Raw genomic sequence first — 16,762 nt, 5'->3', positions numbered from 1 at the left:
CTCAGACCTTGGCATCGGCGGAGTTCATGGAGAGCTGCAGGGTGGAGCTGATACCAAGTCCGGTGCTGAATTTGGTTGCTCATCTAAGCCCCCTTGACTCAGGGACATGAACACGGCAAGGCTTAGGGCAACTTAAAAGAAGCCCCTTGGCAGGGGTGGCACTAAGGCTGATGCAGAGTCTCAGGGGCTAGTAAGAAAAGGGCTGATGGGGAAATATTCCTTGGCCTAGAGCTTCAACCAATCAGTGGAGCCGATGTAAGCATGATGTATACATAAACCCAGCTGCACATTGTGCAAAGAGGTCCACGTGCAGAAACATGGAAAACCTTGGCAGGAAGTAAATGGGTTATTTCACTTTGCCCGATGCCCCGTCTCCTACCGTCTCGGTTTCATTCTGCTTTTACTCTCCCCGTTACTGTCTCCTTGCCCCTCATTCTACCCTCCCCTCAGCTCTGGGTGTAGATGCCCTCTGCCATCTGTTCTTGCCCTTCTCTCTCTGATCTGTTGACCTCTATGTCATGACCCTGATTTTAGGGGCTCTCTTATGATCCCACCAGACCTTAAGCAGGGAACCAAATTAAGATGCTCCGCACCTCCAGATCCACCGTATATCGTACTATGGCAGACACAATTCTGCCTGTTACCTATTGGTTGGCGCTTGATACCCCCGGGTTCTCCATTCCACTTAATACTACAGTGTCATGAAAATATAATAAAGTAATCAGATCAGACTTCCCACCATGAATCAAATCATAATGTAGACTCGGGTCTTGGAGGATGTTCGATACATACATTCATACATTTATCCAGAACATACCTAGGTTAGACATTTAGAGGTCATATTCTAAGGGCTGGTTGTATCCAGATGCCCTGTTTTCCTTTTAAACACGCTGGCTTGGAGGGAGGTGGATACCTGTGCTGGAGGTCGGGGGTAGGAGGCTGCCGCGTCCTGGGGAGGACAGGCAGAGACAGACCGTCAAACCGGTCAGATCTTTACCGCGTCTGGGTGAAGCAGGAAGGTTTGTCATGGGTTTGACTTGATGTGTTTGTTGGTAAAGAGAGACGAAGGGCGAGACAAAGGGGGGCTTGTTATACTCAACGCTCCTGGGGGGATCCGATGCACATGCGTGAAATAAGTGAACCTCGTAAGGTATTTATTCCCTGTAGTATAGAGAAAACATTAACCCTACACCAGTTACAAGTCCAAATGGGTATTAAATGCCAGCGGCCTTGAACGACTACCAATCAACACAGCATTGAAAAAGTGTTGTTTGATGTTTTCTGTGGGGTTTTTTCTCCTCAAATATTTTTTTTGTTACAAATGAAAAATAAAGATACAAACATAATAACACAGTTTGCGCCTTAGAATGTAGCAATGAGTCCCACGTTTTATTTTTATCTTTTTATTTAAACCAGAACATAAAAATCTTTAAACAGAAAATATATAAACATAAGGAGGACCATTAACACAGCAGATTAGACTATATTTGGGACGCAACACATAGCCCAGAATAGGGATCCCTTAATAGAAACATGAAAAGGATCCAGATAAGGTGTATTCGCTGCATAAAATCCTCGTTAATATAGGCACTCTTATGTTGAACTACAAGTAATCAACACAAAAAAGGGCTTCTGGTAGTGGCCCAGAATGTTCAAAAGTGTGCCCCCCAGACCCCCTTGCCACTGCTCCCCCAGACAGGGGTGGAGCTAATGTTAAACCCCACCCCTTGTCCACTATTAGAATACAGTGCCATAGTAGACCTAGTCTCCCTGCAAACAGGACACATCGCTGCCGATACAAATTACAATCCTCTCTTGCGTTTTTAATAATGCATTCGATGTTGAAAACATGAATGATGGAAGTGAGCCGCCTCCATCAAGTCCTTATTAATATAGCGAGCAGGATATTTTTACATTGACCCACGCGTTTCTCGCAGCGGAGGCTGTAAGTTGTCTCCTGGGAAGGAGTATATGATCTGCCATTATGAGCTCACAGTAGTAGTGTCTGCAAAGCATGGGGGGGGGGGTGTTGTCTGGTGTAGATGGTCAGTGACCGTCTTGGTCAGAGATGAAAAGTGTCTGTTTGCAATAAAAGTATCAGAAGGAAGGAGTTAAACAATTCCAGGAACCACAGGCAGTGTGCGATTTCAGTCATCTGATTGCTCAAGCAGCATCCTGCGGTATCCTACTGAAAAAAGGACGTGAACTAACCTAGAAATGTCACAAAGGAACCGATTGTACAGCACAATGTAGATGGAGGAGCTATTCTATATCCAACTGTGACCCCCAACTTATAACTACAGCCATTATATATAACAGAGCAAACACAATGCGGCAGAGGTTATTTCTTTAAAAGGGCGGATGAAAATAGAAAAATTTGAATTTAATCAACAAAACTAAAAAACAAGCTCTTTTACGGTTTAATAGTTTTTTTTATAACAGAGTTTCACAAACACATACCCTTAATTTGTCTCAACAATTAGGCCCAGGTCACAGTTCCTCTTTAATTTTCTAAGAACAGAGGGTGTCACGGCCCAATACATGCTTCCACTTTTTTTTTTTTAGTACGCAGATTGGGAAGTTTTTAGACTTTGATGGCAGCCGTACATGATGGAGGATTTAAATATTGCATTGGTGGAAATTGCAGGCAACGGGACTTTCTTCTTCAATGTGGCCACAAGTCTGATGTAGACACGTGACTATAAGCGGTAAGAATGAGAGCCGGTCAAGATATAGGGAAATTCCATCATCAACATAAAGAAACGCTGTCACATGTTGGAACGAGAAGCTGCCGGCCCCTTAAGCTCATAGTGTGCAGTTATTGTTTAAGCTATACTCCACATATACATATGCATTGTGGCTTTATGGTGCCCCCCCCCTTACAAATGCATTTGCAAGAAAATGTGTTCAACCAAATTGATTTCAGTGGAAGTGCTTTCCTGCCACGAATCCCCATACAACCAAAGGAGCGTTTTGCTGCAAGTTTTTTTTTTTTTGCAGGTAAAATGAATGCATCTGAAACTTACTTAAAGTGGTCTCACCTGTATTCATTGTTCAGGAGACTGCTATCGAGTGCCTGGCATACAATTTTATGGTTTTAATTCATACATTGCCCTCCACTCCAAAAAGTTGTGAACAATCATATAACCCATTCACCATTACAAAAAATAAAAAAAAATTAAGCGTCGTTACTTAACACACACAAAAAAACCACGATAAATTGTAAGCTCATAAGAGCAGGGCCCTGTATTGTAAGAGCGCTATGGAGTCTTCGCTATATGTATTTGCTGTAAGGCCCATCTCTGCTGCCATCTAGTGGGCATTTCACATACAAACCATGAAGCCATACGCATAGTACTCTGTATCTATAATACTATATAATATACTGTTTATATAATACATATAATACTATAAAATATTCTGTGTTAGATTCTAAGACTACAAAAAAAAAAAAAAAAATCAGAAAAAGTAATCTTTTATTCAGACCCGTGCTGCTGATACTCCGATATAAACACTTCCACCACCTGCTATAGCCCCGCGGACACATTTGAACGCTTGCGTCCAAAGACTTGCAGGCCACATGTAGGCGTGGGCCACTAAGGAACGTTCTTCGTGAAGTTTATGCTGCATAACACATCCCTTTTCGAGATGTAGAGATAAGCTCGTTCAAATAGGGGCAAATCTTCGTGGACTGCATATCCCATGATTCTACTACTTATCTCTGAGCCACTGGCTACTGACAGGTAGGCGAGTATACAAGATTTTGTTTTGATGTTCTACTTTGCAGATGATCGGATTGTTCCGTATCCCCCATACGGTTGTTTTTAGGCATTTTTTTTTTGTTTATATTTCAATAAGATCCAAAGTTTGGAGAGTCGTCTTATAAATCAAACAAACAAACACGGTAATCGCACGGATCGCTCCAAAGAAAACATGTTCATAAAACCTGCATTGGGTAACATGTTTATAACGTTAAAAATGACAGAGCAGGTGATCTCTTTGCTTTTGCCAAGTTGCACCTATGTGTATTAATTTTTAACTCAAAGGCAAACTATTTAACATGCATGATTAACTTTAACCCTTTAAGAACAATGGATTGTCCTTAAACCCATTAAAACAATGCATTGTAAGCCTGTACATGTATGGGCTTTGTCATGAAGGGGTTAAAGGGGAACATTTGTTTGTTATTTTTTAAGCTTGTTGTATTGTGTACAGCAATAAGCTTTGTATGTAGTATGCATCTCACTCCAGGTACACTAAGTGAACTCATAATGTCTTTATCCTATCATTCCACGGGCAAAACGTTTCGCTGGTGGACTTTAGGTCTCCTAAGAGCAGCGATGGTGTCTGCAAAGAATACGAACAAGCTAAAGAAGAAGACAGAAGTTATGCAGCACCGACCCCTATGCCTGTCGGCACCCACCCTCTCAGCAAACTTCCCAACATCAGTGCCTTGTATACCAGAATATATTCATCCCTGTACAATCCAAGCAACCAAAAACAACACGTATGAGATTCAAGTTTATTCCTGAAATCTTATGGAGACAAATTTTCTGTATGATTCTAGACTCAGGATCAACATTCAAATAACCTACAAACACCGGTGGCTTCACTTACACAACTTCAGGGACATAAAGAAAGAAAAAGAAAAAAAAATGGCATGAAGGATAGTAACAAAACACAAACAGAAGTCACATAGAATTCACAACAAATCTCACGGAGTTTTGATCTCTGATGCATACAGGACACGATCCTCTATCCATCAGATTGCAGATATGCAGTGGAAATACCCTCGGTGAGGTGGAATGTCACTCGTGTTTAAGACGTTTGGATATAGTGATTAGAAGGGACGGGCGACTGGCTCATTAGCTCACATAGTCAGGAATGCACGTTAATGTGTTTGCATAGGTCCATGTTTATCTCTGAGAGCCACGTAAAAGTGCATATTTTGGTAAGAGTGAATGAGTGTGTGTCAGAAAGTGTGTAGGTCCTGATTGGGGGGGGTATATATGCAAAATTACTCAGATGTATACATCAGGGTTGATCCCTCAGACCAAGTTCTCTGTAGCACAGCTAGCCAGCAATTCACCGTCTTCTGATAAACGTGCATCACGGGACGTCTGTGGTAACGCGCACAAGCCCCGAACATCAACCGACTGTCTGCAGCTGCCTTGATTTCTCAGTTGAGAGCCTCTTTATGATACACGAAGCAGGAGGGCATCAAGGCAAGTGCCTGTCATCATCGTTCAGGTTGTCCTTGAAGCCCCATACTTCAATTATGGAGACTTGGAAGGTTTCGGAGCACAGAGGTTGATTGTTGAACGTGTTGCAATGGCTGGTTCTTCCGTAGTTCAGATCAGAGTCTAAGTATAATGCCTGTCCGTCGCCCCCACCTAAACAGAGGGCATCAGAATAATAATTGGTTTACTGGCCCTTCTGTAATAGTCACAGTACTCACCAAGCCCAGTGGAACAACAAAGGCTGGGTGCCTCGATGGTCACTCACCTATGATGATGCACTCCGAGCTCCCTGCCATGAACATAGAGGCGGTTTTGGAGGGGAGGTTAAAGTGCCGAGTGGCCAGGAAAGGGGAAAGCCGATCAGAAGGATCAGATCCAGCCTCCGGCTCTTGGGAAGCGTTTTCATCTTTGTCAGCTGATGAAGTCGCTTGTCCGAGTTCCGGGTGTTTTATGATCACCCACTCGTACCGCTCCACCTCTGGCTGAAGCTAAACGGGCAAAAGGAAGACAGCAAGCCCCCGTGTTACGAGTTACCATGTGACAAAGTCCAACCAGAAAACCAATGGAATTTTACCAACGTCTAAGTAATTAAGACTGACAATACAGTGAGGTTTTTTCCCCAAATATAAAAAAGTCCTGTTTTCAGTGACAGTGTTGGGGTGTTGTGTATGTTTTGGGAAGCTAAGAACTCGCAACTACCACCCAGTAAAAACCAAAGCGCAACACTATAGTGAGAGGTATCGAATGGAAAATATATAGAACAGATATGCGGCTGGTGTCCTTACTCGAAACACAAAGCACTCCCCCGTGCCGAAGAAGCTCAGTTTATTTCCACTCTTCTTCCGGTCACTCCAGTCGGTAGAAAGGTAAGCGCCACATACCTAGGGACATTCAATACAACGTTCAGTCATTTCTCAAGTCACAAATCTTAAGCCAAGGCTGTTACATCTGCTCAGGAACTAGATATAGCAACATGCTTTCCTTTGAGAATAGGGGGTCCCACCGAATGAGAAAATAATTCATACGAATACCCACCTCGCCATTACTTGTTTTGATGAGAAGCAGCGTTGGTTCGTGTCCCTCACAGTGCAGGTAAAACCTGGACAACGAAACATTGCTTTACTTGATGATGATGATGACGACGACGACGCTTTCACTGATGAACTCATTGGATATTTCAAACTCTTATAACCGCTAAACCTTTATGTAGATTAAACTTTATACCCGCTTGTCTTGTAAATGAGGCTAACAGTCCACAGAAAAGGTCATGTTACACACTTTCTGTACACAGTCTATCAGATTTAGTTCTGTAAATCATTTTAAACGCAGGGATTATCCAGTTCCAGCACTAGCTGTCTGCGGTAATAAAAATAAAGTGAAAAAAAAAAAAAAAAAAAAACTTTTATTTTTATTATTATTTTTTTTCTTCACTGGGTATAGCAAGGTTTTTCTAGTTATAAATTAGGACCCGGGAAGAAGACTCGATATCTAGATTACGCCGGTCAAGGTATAAAAGGTTAAATAAGGTGGAACAGATTGCGAAGATCACTTAGAACAACAAGTCTTTCTACATCCCCAGCAACAAACACTATAACCAAAGCCCCACCTTGATGACACCAGGCGTGGAGACCGTTTGATAAATACTTCCGACGGAGCAAGTAATCCCGTGGCCCCGGCAGCGGCACATTAGTAAATCGGCTTACCTTGTGTGCACCGCATGGCGTTTGAGAGGGGGAAGCTCACCTGCTGAGGCTGTTACCGTGCTCCTGGTTGGTGTAGAGCAGGAGCGGCTGAGAGAGGGCAAATCTTTCCGGAATCCAGGACCATATGTCCCTCATCTCCTTAACGCTCACTATTTCCGATCTGAAGTTTTCCGCGTGGACGGCAAGATGGACGTTCTGTCTGCCAGACACATGGTGCGAAAAATTACTACATGAACACAATCCAGCATCTAAAGGGTTAACCACTCAACCAAGATCGCCCGTTCTCATGTGCACAACAGCTATAGCCCCCCAGTCCTGCCGCGTGAATCTGCCAGTCGGCCCGCTCGTTGGGTCAGTGATTTCCTGCATAAGACATGTCAGGCGTGTTTAATATTTTCTATTATTTAGCACAAAAATAAAGGGATGCAGAGTCTGCATTTGAATAATGAAGATCCCCTTTACCAAGAGAAACAGAACTTTTAGGTTTCATCATTTTGCAACAATTGTATCTTCTTAAGTAACCGCAGTTCCAATAATTAGTTGCACAATTTAAACCCTCAGTTAACACAACATTGAGTTCATTGGCCATTACACACAATGGCCTTTCATACAAAAACAGTCGATCTTTCTACTCTTAAATCCCCCGTAGCCCCTCTGTGCAGGGTCTACCCATTCTACACACAGATACAAACAGCAGCAGCATAGAGGTCATCTGAAGGACACAACCAGGACACGCGGTGTTTTTATACCCCTGTATTTTACACAATTGTGTATTTATCCGCCTGGAAGCTCCACTGTGTATGTAGCAATTGTGACTTTTGGTTTTCATGAAATGCTGCCGGCCCCCCGAAACTCCAGCCCACCCAATCCCACACACAGCAGGCTAGCTTCAGGTGACATTTGGGAGAGCATCCCGCAGCCGTCCATTAGCGGGCATCAGCCATGCGACGAGACAATAAGCCAGGGTTGTGTTTCACGCAGGGAGGGAGGCGCTCACCCCCCAGGCCTGTCCTTGGTTGCAGTTAAAACAAAAGAAAAGCGAGGACTATAAAAACAGCATTAAAAATGAATGGCGTACGGCCATGTAACTTGGATACCCAATATCCTCACCGCAGCAACCGAAGTAGTGTCTGAAATAATACCCGGCAGCTTCACGATTCTACAAATGGCCGACGCATCGCTACAGAGTCTGCACGTCGGGAAAGCCACCGTCCTGCTCGCGTTTCTCTACCACCTCCATGGGTTAAATGATGCGTCAACCAAATTAAATAAATATCGTAAGCATTTAACTGCTTTACTGCTGAGCGCACAAACAGTTAAACTGCACCAAACTATACTTACTTTTCTGGAATGTATTACTGCTAAATCAATCAAATTACTGAAATTATTTAAAGTCTTCTTTTAAAGAATACTAGTTGTTCCCTTTCTTTGCATTTCATGCGGGGAGAGTATGGAACGTTAATATCGTAAATTCATTAGCAGGGCACAATACATAGTAAAGAAGCCAACTAAATACCCATCTAAAATACCTCTATATAAAATATATACATAAATACCGGGGATTTGTCAGCCAATGAAATGGAGTATTTAGAAGAAACATGGTTTAATGGTTCTAGAATTGCCGCAGCCAAGCCATGACAAGCATGCTCCTTATCGTTATGCCGGCAGTTTTTATATATTGCCGGTAACATCTTCTCGAGCAGCAACTCATGCGCTTAAAACAGATTACAGCCTGCTGAGGATTAGGCGAAGCAAGAAGTTAGAACATGGAAAGAGGAAAGAGATGGCCAATTCACTTACCGGACTGGAGATATGGCTCTGGAAAAGGACACGAGGGACAGGAAGAAGAGGGGGGAAAGAGGGAGGAAAAAAACAGGAAGAGAGAAAGGAAACACATCAGTGAATTCTACTACCTGAAAAAAGAAGGAAAAATATCGGAAATCCTTTTAGGAAAAATTACACTGTTGAAGGAATAGTCTAGTTCCCAATTTTTTTTTTATTTATGGTTTAACACACGTTGGGTCTCTTCTGCAAATTGGAGCATATATTCTTTAGTTATAAAGAAAAAGAAAGTGATCCTTTTATTATTATTGTTTTAATCCTCCCCTGACTGCCTTTACTGAAGCCAGGAAGCATTCGTTGGTACACTTCTTGCTCAGCAGCACGCCCACTGAGCCAGCAGCCAATCAAAACAGTTAAGACAACGTACATGTGACTGGCTGCTGCCACTCATTGATTTCGCTGTTGGCTAGAAGCGACAGTCTAGTTTTCTAACTCCAGCAACTAAAGAAGACATGCGCGGATTTACATTCAATAAAATACACGCATAATGGTGTCCGATGTGCATTAAGCATGTAATTCGAACTGGAGTCATGTAAAGGGTCGTGTTTGGTTTTCCTGGACTCATTCCATCATGTGCACTGATAGACACGTGGCAAGGGTGACTCCGGGTTCGCCTTTACTGTGAAGGTAATACATCATTTCTATTAACTTTCATTTTCCGTGGCTAAAAAGCTGGAATATGCTACAAAGGGTTAAAAAGTAAACAACCATATTTATATTTTCAGACACTGAGCCACCAAAGGATACACTTTTCCAGAGGAGATTTCCCCATTGATATATAGTAACCCTCGTATACAAATTAACTAAACACATGCTTTAATTATTAATCACGGGCCCAGCGTAATGCCATTTCCACCCAGAAGAATACACTTTGGTGGCAGGTGGGGAGAATTAGAACAGCTTCTGTCTGAAGAGGAACAGACGCATTAGTTACATTAGTTCCGATGGATGTTCCTCGAATAGGACATGAATGTCATAACGAGACCCAGGCTCTTACCTCTTCTGTTTCACGGTGATCCCCTTCTGCTGCAGGGCTTTCTCGTTAGCCATTTGGAGCAGCTGAATCTCCTTACGAGAGAACAGCCGTATGGAAAACGCCTTCTCCAAGAGCTTTTCCGGAGTAACAGACTTGGCGATGTCCTTCACAAACATCTGGATGTCTCTCTTCACATTGCTCGATTCCATGGGCTGGCCAGCTCTTACCTTGTGGAAGAACTTGAGTATGGCTAGGGCTACCCTAAAGAGTACCTTGTAACCCTCCACCAGAAATACATCAAATACGCGTGTAACGAAGGCGAACGGGAGATCTCCAAAGAGCCACCTCTGCCAGTCAGAGTATACCTCCAAGACATCTTCAGACACTGCCACCATAAGCTTGTGAGGGCCCTGGCAGTATTTCCCCGCGAGATCGCCAAAGGTCATGCAAGAGGACTCAAAGGCTAGGAAAGTTTGGTCAACAAGCCTCCTGTTGGGGTCATTGCAGGCTAAGATTCGAGACACATTTTCAAAGCAATCTGCTTCGTCCTGACTGTAGTGGAGGAGCAGAGCCACCAGAGATGGCAGGGCTGGGCAGAAAGAGATATCCGGGAACTGATTAGAGATGCAAAGGATAATTTTTCTGACCGCACCAATGCCTTCTGAGTTCAGACAGTAAGTAGGAACCTGGCGGTCATCTACAAACTCAGGTAGAGGAATGGTGCTTGAGGTACGTTTGCCGACAATCTTTCCTACGATGTCACGGTACACGCTGGCATCTGGCGTTACAGTTCTGCACGGGATATCCTTAATTAGTTTTTGGTAAACCTTGGCTCGCAGCGAATGGCTTTTGGCCCAATACCCCTGGCGAGAATGTTGTTTTAGCTCCTGGAAGTCCGTGCAGTTTAGAACTTTGGGACTCGGCTCTTGGTTCCCTACCTCCATCTTATCCCAGTCCACAAAAGTGCCATATTCTGTGTCATCCATTGCTCCAAAGAAGCGTTGGCCAAGGTCGTAAAAACTGGCGCACCTTCTTCAAAATAGACGCATATCCTGCAGAAACACAACAACCACATAAATAAAACAACGTCCGACCACTATTAAAATCTTTCATCAAAGCCTAAATTGCTGGACAAAAGCTTGGGTTGTACAGAAAGCGGTGTTTAACCAGAAGAACACTTCATTTGCACCTTCTCATGAAAGTTATACCGGCTTAATATCATTATGACATTGGCGAAGCTTAAGCAGAGGCAATTGAACCACAGATCAGAACAAACTTCTCATCAGCCATCAGTAGAATAAATAAAAAGACACTTATTTTTACAATAGGAAAAATAATTACAATGTATATCCTATATTTTTTAAATTTTTCTTGAAGCGATATATCGATGACGTTTTTATAAAAGCCTGCAGTGTCAAATAGTTTATCGGCAATTACTATCTCCCCAAGAAAACAATGTTTCTGCCAGTCCCGGCCGGCTTCTGGTTTATAGGGAACCCGGTACTATCCACGATAACAAACAGCTCTGACCCAGATCATTTGAAACCTGGTTATTTATTAAACAGATGTGCTCAGGGCTTGTGGGGTTTCCAATGAGGAGAAGAAAGAAAAAAAAAAAAGAAAGAAAAACGGCCCATTATAAGCCACCACAACAGCAATGTCTGGTCTAAATCATATTTTAACCCTTTAAAGGAATTTTTACATATGGCTATACCTTCATTGTCTAGATTTCGCGTGTATATATATATATATATATATAATTATATATATATATATATATATACACACACATACATACACACACCTTTATTTTACCTGTATAAGTAAAGGCAACACAACTTGCTGTTTTCAGGAGCTATATGATTATTCCTCCCCATTACTTTATATCTACTATACTGTTAAGCTGCTGATAGCATCAGGCAGGCTCTGTAAGGGTGAGCGAGGAGAAGGGAGAGAACGTCCGGCCAGGAAAGTGACCAGATAACCACAGCTCATGCGTTTTGTGTAAATGTGCATTCTAGATTGATGCTTTGTGTAAGAAGGCGGAATGTTTCCAAAGCTCCATGAACTGGTGGGGGTTGCACGCGGTTTAAGTGGAGAGGGACAGAGACTCAGCGAGAGAGGATCTATTACAGCATCGCCGCGCGGGTCAATAGATCCCTGCAACGAGATTAAATGCACTTCGATTTCCCTTGAATAGCTGCCGGCTCTGCGCTGATCAGAACGTATTCTGCGAGCCAGCAGCGCGGCCATAAACCCAGAGCGATGCACGGCAGCTGCCAAACCTGAACTTGGCCCGGGAACACGCTCGCAGACAAATGTGTTTACACAACGGTTTCATGCGTTCACCTGTATGAGCAAACACGGCATTGTTTCCATTTTAAGATTGGAAGCCTCGTGTTTGACCTAAATAAATAAAGATGATATATTTAGTTTCAGAGCAGCAGACTCTCCCATTAAGGCGTCATTGCACGGATATCCCTGGTTCGAGAGATTACCTGCGTTCTGTTCCGTTGCTCAAAGATTAATGGCTCAATTGATTAATAGTCAAAAATCCAGACATTTTAAAGCTCTATACATTGAACCCTGTGGCCCCTGCAATTTTGGGGAGAATTTCCCAGCCCTGTGGAGAAACCGGCTTGCATTAATTCAACTAATCGGCTTTAAGGTATCCCTCGGTGGTTCGCGTTATCATTAAGATATAAAAGGTACTTCACCTCATTACGTGCCTCTTTGTGCCTATTTGTTTTTTTTACGACAAAGCTTACCTTTAAAAGGTTGTGACTAATCTCAGAGAATAGTTTCATAAAACCTGATGGAACATACTGCTAATGAAAAGGATATTTAATTATACCGATGGATTGGGAAGCATAAAAGCCATTTAAGCTCATGGAGGTAAAAGCATTATTTTAATATTCAGTGACAGCGCAGATCAATACCCCATTATATATTATCCATGGCTCTTTTTCAGTTATATCAATGGAAAAAAGCATGAATAGCTAGATAATAATGACTGTAGTTTAAAGAGACAATAACATGTTGAAGGGACAGTCCCTTTAATTTTAATTCCATCCAGAAAGAAAAGACTTGGTCGAGGGCCTAGGGTTGCGGCATATTATATAGAGCTGTTGAGGCCAGCGAGAAAAGATCTGACGCACGGCCATTAAATCAATCCAGCCTGCAACGGTCTACTAGCCGTGAATTTAATTTGGCCGCAGTGAATCGCCGTTTAATGAAAGACATGTGAGATCTAATAGGGGGGGGGGGGTGGGGGATGTCGTCTCATGAAACATTGGAAAATCCAGGACTATAAGCAAATATAGATGCGTAAAAATGAGTTTTATTATTAAAAGTCCAAACAGCCCTCTACACGAATTCCCACTGACAGCAAAAACACACGAATTCAGCCACAGCCCTTAAAGGATGGCGTTATTGACCAAATCTAAGTATTCCGTGTGAAGAACGTTACATTTTGTATGATGGATCAATAAAAAGTTTCAACTTCAAGAAAAATGTCAAATAAACAAATTGCATGATTGGGAAATAAAACAAATAACTTATATTTTGTTTCAAAAATGGCATTGTGGGGGGGTATTTAAACAGAAATTAAACATTATTTTACAGGATTAGCTAAAACAAGCACAATAATTCCAAGCTTTTACATCCCCTTTCAGATCGCTCGTAAACCGCGTTGGGCGCAAGAGTGGGTGGGGTATAACGCATCAATATAGAATATAATAAATATATAATGTCCTATGCCCCTCCGGGGGGCAGATAAAACGCTCCTCGTTCCAGTGCCTTCTGACGTTACCACTAACGCAGTGAAAACACAAGCCTCGTGAAGAACAAACTCTGGGAACGCCACGACGTCACCGCCTACCGCACAGAAAAATAATGAAGTAACCAGGTGTCGGGAGAGTTGGCGGCCACCCACAGCTTATAGCCAGGGCGGCAATGCGGTCTCTGACAGATACAGAGGCAGAAAATAAAGGAGCCGCCTCAAAGGGGTTTATAAAGCAAACGGGGCGGGTTCGTTTTTATTTATTTATTATTATTATTTTTTTTTTATAAGGTCTGTTTGCATATTACGGCCCCAACCTACCCCCAAACCATCTAAATAGCCAAGCGGTAACCCAAGAATAATCTGGTTAAATAGACTCCTAGTCACTCAATGACAAAAACTCACTGGAGATCTACAGAAATAAAAGTAAATATCCAGGGGGGGGGATAATCTGCAACTCTTTCAATCATAGGCCAAGATTGTTTCCATTAAACTATATTAATTTTCATTTGCCATCTCTATAATAAGACAGACTTGGGTAACTAAGTCATCACATTGTTTTCTAACAGAAGAGCTCAGTAACCGCATTAATGGCTTTTTAAAGATTAATTAACAGCAAAACAGCCAAAGTCAAAAACACTTAAATATATTGGATTGATAACCAGTGTCACCCCCTAGAGTCAATTTACTGGCATTTTGCCCTTCGGTCCTTGAGACATTTTTACTGGCTGTATACTGTGATTAACCCTTTAGGTTATAAGTACATACAGTGCATTGTTGCCAATGTCGGGTGGTATAAACGATACAGAACCTGTGGTCGGCGACAATGTTGTTTACATGGATACCATGTCAATTTAGTGATTTTTCTTTCATTTTAAAACACGGGATATTTCCAGTATGTTAATGTTTTGCGATGTTTTTACCGAGTGCGTTATAATGTATCGTTACATAAAGATTATTATCGATAAGGATTGCATTCTGAGAGATATTCTCTTGTGTCTAGTAGAATGCTGTCCTTGTAACATTCTGTTGTTATCAGGTAAAAGTCAGGTTTGACCGATCTCAGCCGCGTTTACAAGACTTTTTTTAATAAAGTATCGGATCGTCGGCAAGCGCCAGAGTTTATAAACACGCAGATCATTAGAGCGCCGGCGGCAGCGGCAATTACTGTGTACTGTAATTTTGGCCTCCCTGTATAATAGACAGTAGAGAAAATACCTATTGAATTATTTCTTGGGAATCTAACATAATACAATTAATCTTCCTTTGGACTTGAGGCAACCCTTTGATTCACTCTCAGAACCGTCTAAAAAAAAAAATATTTTTTTAAAAAGTATTCCCCAAATCCCTTTATTTCTATAAGTTTTTGATCACCAAGTAACGTAAACTACTGCTCAAAAGTTTGGGGTCACTTAGAAGTTTCCATGTTTTTGACAGAAAAGTTAATTTTGTCCATTAAAATAACATGAAACGGATCACAAATCCAGCGCAGACGGGGTTAAAGTTGTAAATAACTATTGTAGCTGGAAACGGTTGAATTTTAATAGAATATTATTATAGGTGTACAGAGACCCTTTATCACTCCCATCACTCCTGTGTTCCAACGGCCCTTTATCACTCCCATCACTCCTGTGTTCCAACGGCCCTTTATCACTCCCATCACTCCTGTGTTCCAACGGCCCTTTATCACTCCCATCACTCCTGTGTTCCAACGGCCCTTTATCACTCCCATCGCGCAGGAGGAAGCGAGCATCACCTGGTATGTAAAGGGGGGGCACTCTACAAACCTTACATTTAACATACTTTGCTTATTTTTTTACCTCCATCAATACATTTCTATATGATCCGTGTCAATACCACCGACAAGCCCGTTATTTTAAAGCGCACAAAGCTGACTAGGAAACACAAGAGCACAACAGAATGGATCCAGCCTTGGTGGCCCTCACCAGTTTTCTCCCCATGATAATTGAGGCCCAGGCAGTGCTCCCCAATATCTTGGAGTTCCCTAACTGTATCATTTTTACCAGCTCTGCTGGGCTCCGGCCAATAGAATTCCATCACCCATTCCATAAAACAGCATTTCCAGACTCTGCCATCTGGAGCTTCTGTTGTACTAGAATATGCTCCCCATACGCGCCTTTCCTTCCCCCTCCTACAGGGCAGGAAAACTGTTTACTTCCTGGGAGGGTTTCTGTGGTCCCAGCACGGGGCAAATCCCCATATAATAGCCCCCCATCATCTGGGCATAACCCACCTTCCTGGTTTACATAAGGGTCACCGATACATGTCAAGGGCCACCTACATATAACATTATAGCCCCCCTGCCCATGTATCCGCTCCCTCAAGCATCCAAATATGCTTTACAATTGCATTAACCCTTTTTAATCCCAAGGGGGCAGCCAATGCATTCACTGTTTTGCATTGGGAAGGCCTGCAGATGAATTAACCCCTATGGCATTCAAAAAGGGACCCCAAATGCATTAACCCTTGCTGCATTTACCACCCATAGAGGTTTGCATGGTACTACTTCTTCCACATTGAGGGGCCTGCAAGACATTAACCCTTCCAAACCTGCAGAGGCCAATAATGGATAGAATTGTTTGCAGGCCTCCTTGGAAGCAGCACCAAAAGCTCTCACATCCTCTCTATGCCAATCCTTCCCCCCAAAACTGGTACCACCTGCATCCCCAACCCCCATTATACCCCAACAACACTCACCTGAGTGACTAGCCTGAGGGGGCACTCTCCCGGGTGTCAGTCTGCCTCAATGTAACGTCTGTCGGTGCTCCGGCGCCTGTCTTTATCTGTTTCTGTCAGGTTGGGTGTCTCTGCCATTCCCCAGCACCTCTTTCTCTGAGCTGTCTCCTCCCACCTTAGCTGTCTCGCCTGCTCCACACCGTGAGCGGGCCACCGCCGGGTCACGCCCACTCGCGTACTCCCCCACCTCCTGCTGTCACTCACAAGCGAAAGACCCCTCCCTGTCCCTAACTCATCAGTGCAATTGCTCACTGATCGCCACGCCTACAAAACGTCTTTTCCAGATTACATCCCCTCCGGGTGCGCGTAAGAAAGGTTCTGTCCATTTGTTATAAACGTTCTGTCAATCAAATGTGTAGTTCCACCCACAGAAGGTGTCGGGATGAGTCCGCTAGCCCGCGCATGCGCATGAGTATCTTCTCAACTGGTTCCAGGTACACATGTAATGCCAGTACTCCCGGTG

General features: G+C 43.0%; 1 protein-coding gene across 3 annotated transcripts; it reads right to left on the bottom strand.

The window, feature by feature from the left end:
- Positions 1 to 4,508: 4,508 nt before the first annotated feature.
- Positions 4,509 to 16,468, bottom strand: TBC1D24 (TBC1 domain family member 24). Of its 3 annotated transcripts, none has more exons than XM_053472150.1 (8): positions 16,261 to 16,468; positions 9,783 to 10,813; positions 8,744 to 8,761; positions 6,984 to 7,142; positions 6,276 to 6,339; positions 6,026 to 6,121; positions 5,506 to 5,728; positions 4,509 to 5,393 (listed from the first exon to the last, which is right to left on the bottom strand). In XM_053472150.1, exons 2-8 carry the CDS (start codon positions 10,745 to 10,747, stop codon positions 5,221 to 5,223), a joined length of 1,698 nt encoding a protein of 565 aa, XP_053328125.1. In that variant the 5' UTR covers positions 10,748 to 10,813; positions 16,261 to 16,468; the 3' UTR covers positions 4,509 to 5,220. The 3 variants fall into 3 exon arrangements, with proteins under 3 accessions (XP_053328125.1, XP_053328129.1, XP_053328128.1); XM_053472154.1 differs by lacking the exon at positions 16,261 to 16,468 and having other exon boundaries at positions 9,783 to 10,553; positions 10,700 to 10,790; XM_053472153.1 differs by lacking the exon at positions 8,744 to 8,761.
- Between the last annotated feature and the right edge of the window lie 294 nt (positions 16,469 to 16,762).

Source organism: Spea bombifrons, chromosome 7, assembly GCF_027358695.1.
Source record: "Spea bombifrons isolate aSpeBom1 chromosome 7, aSpeBom1.2.pri, whole genome shotgun sequence".
NCBI lineage: Eukaryota > Metazoa > Chordata > Amphibia > Anura > Pelobatidae > Spea > Spea bombifrons.
The sequence above is the reverse complement of the archived record's forward strand: the minus strand, read 5'-3'. Positions and strand labels throughout refer to the sequence as shown.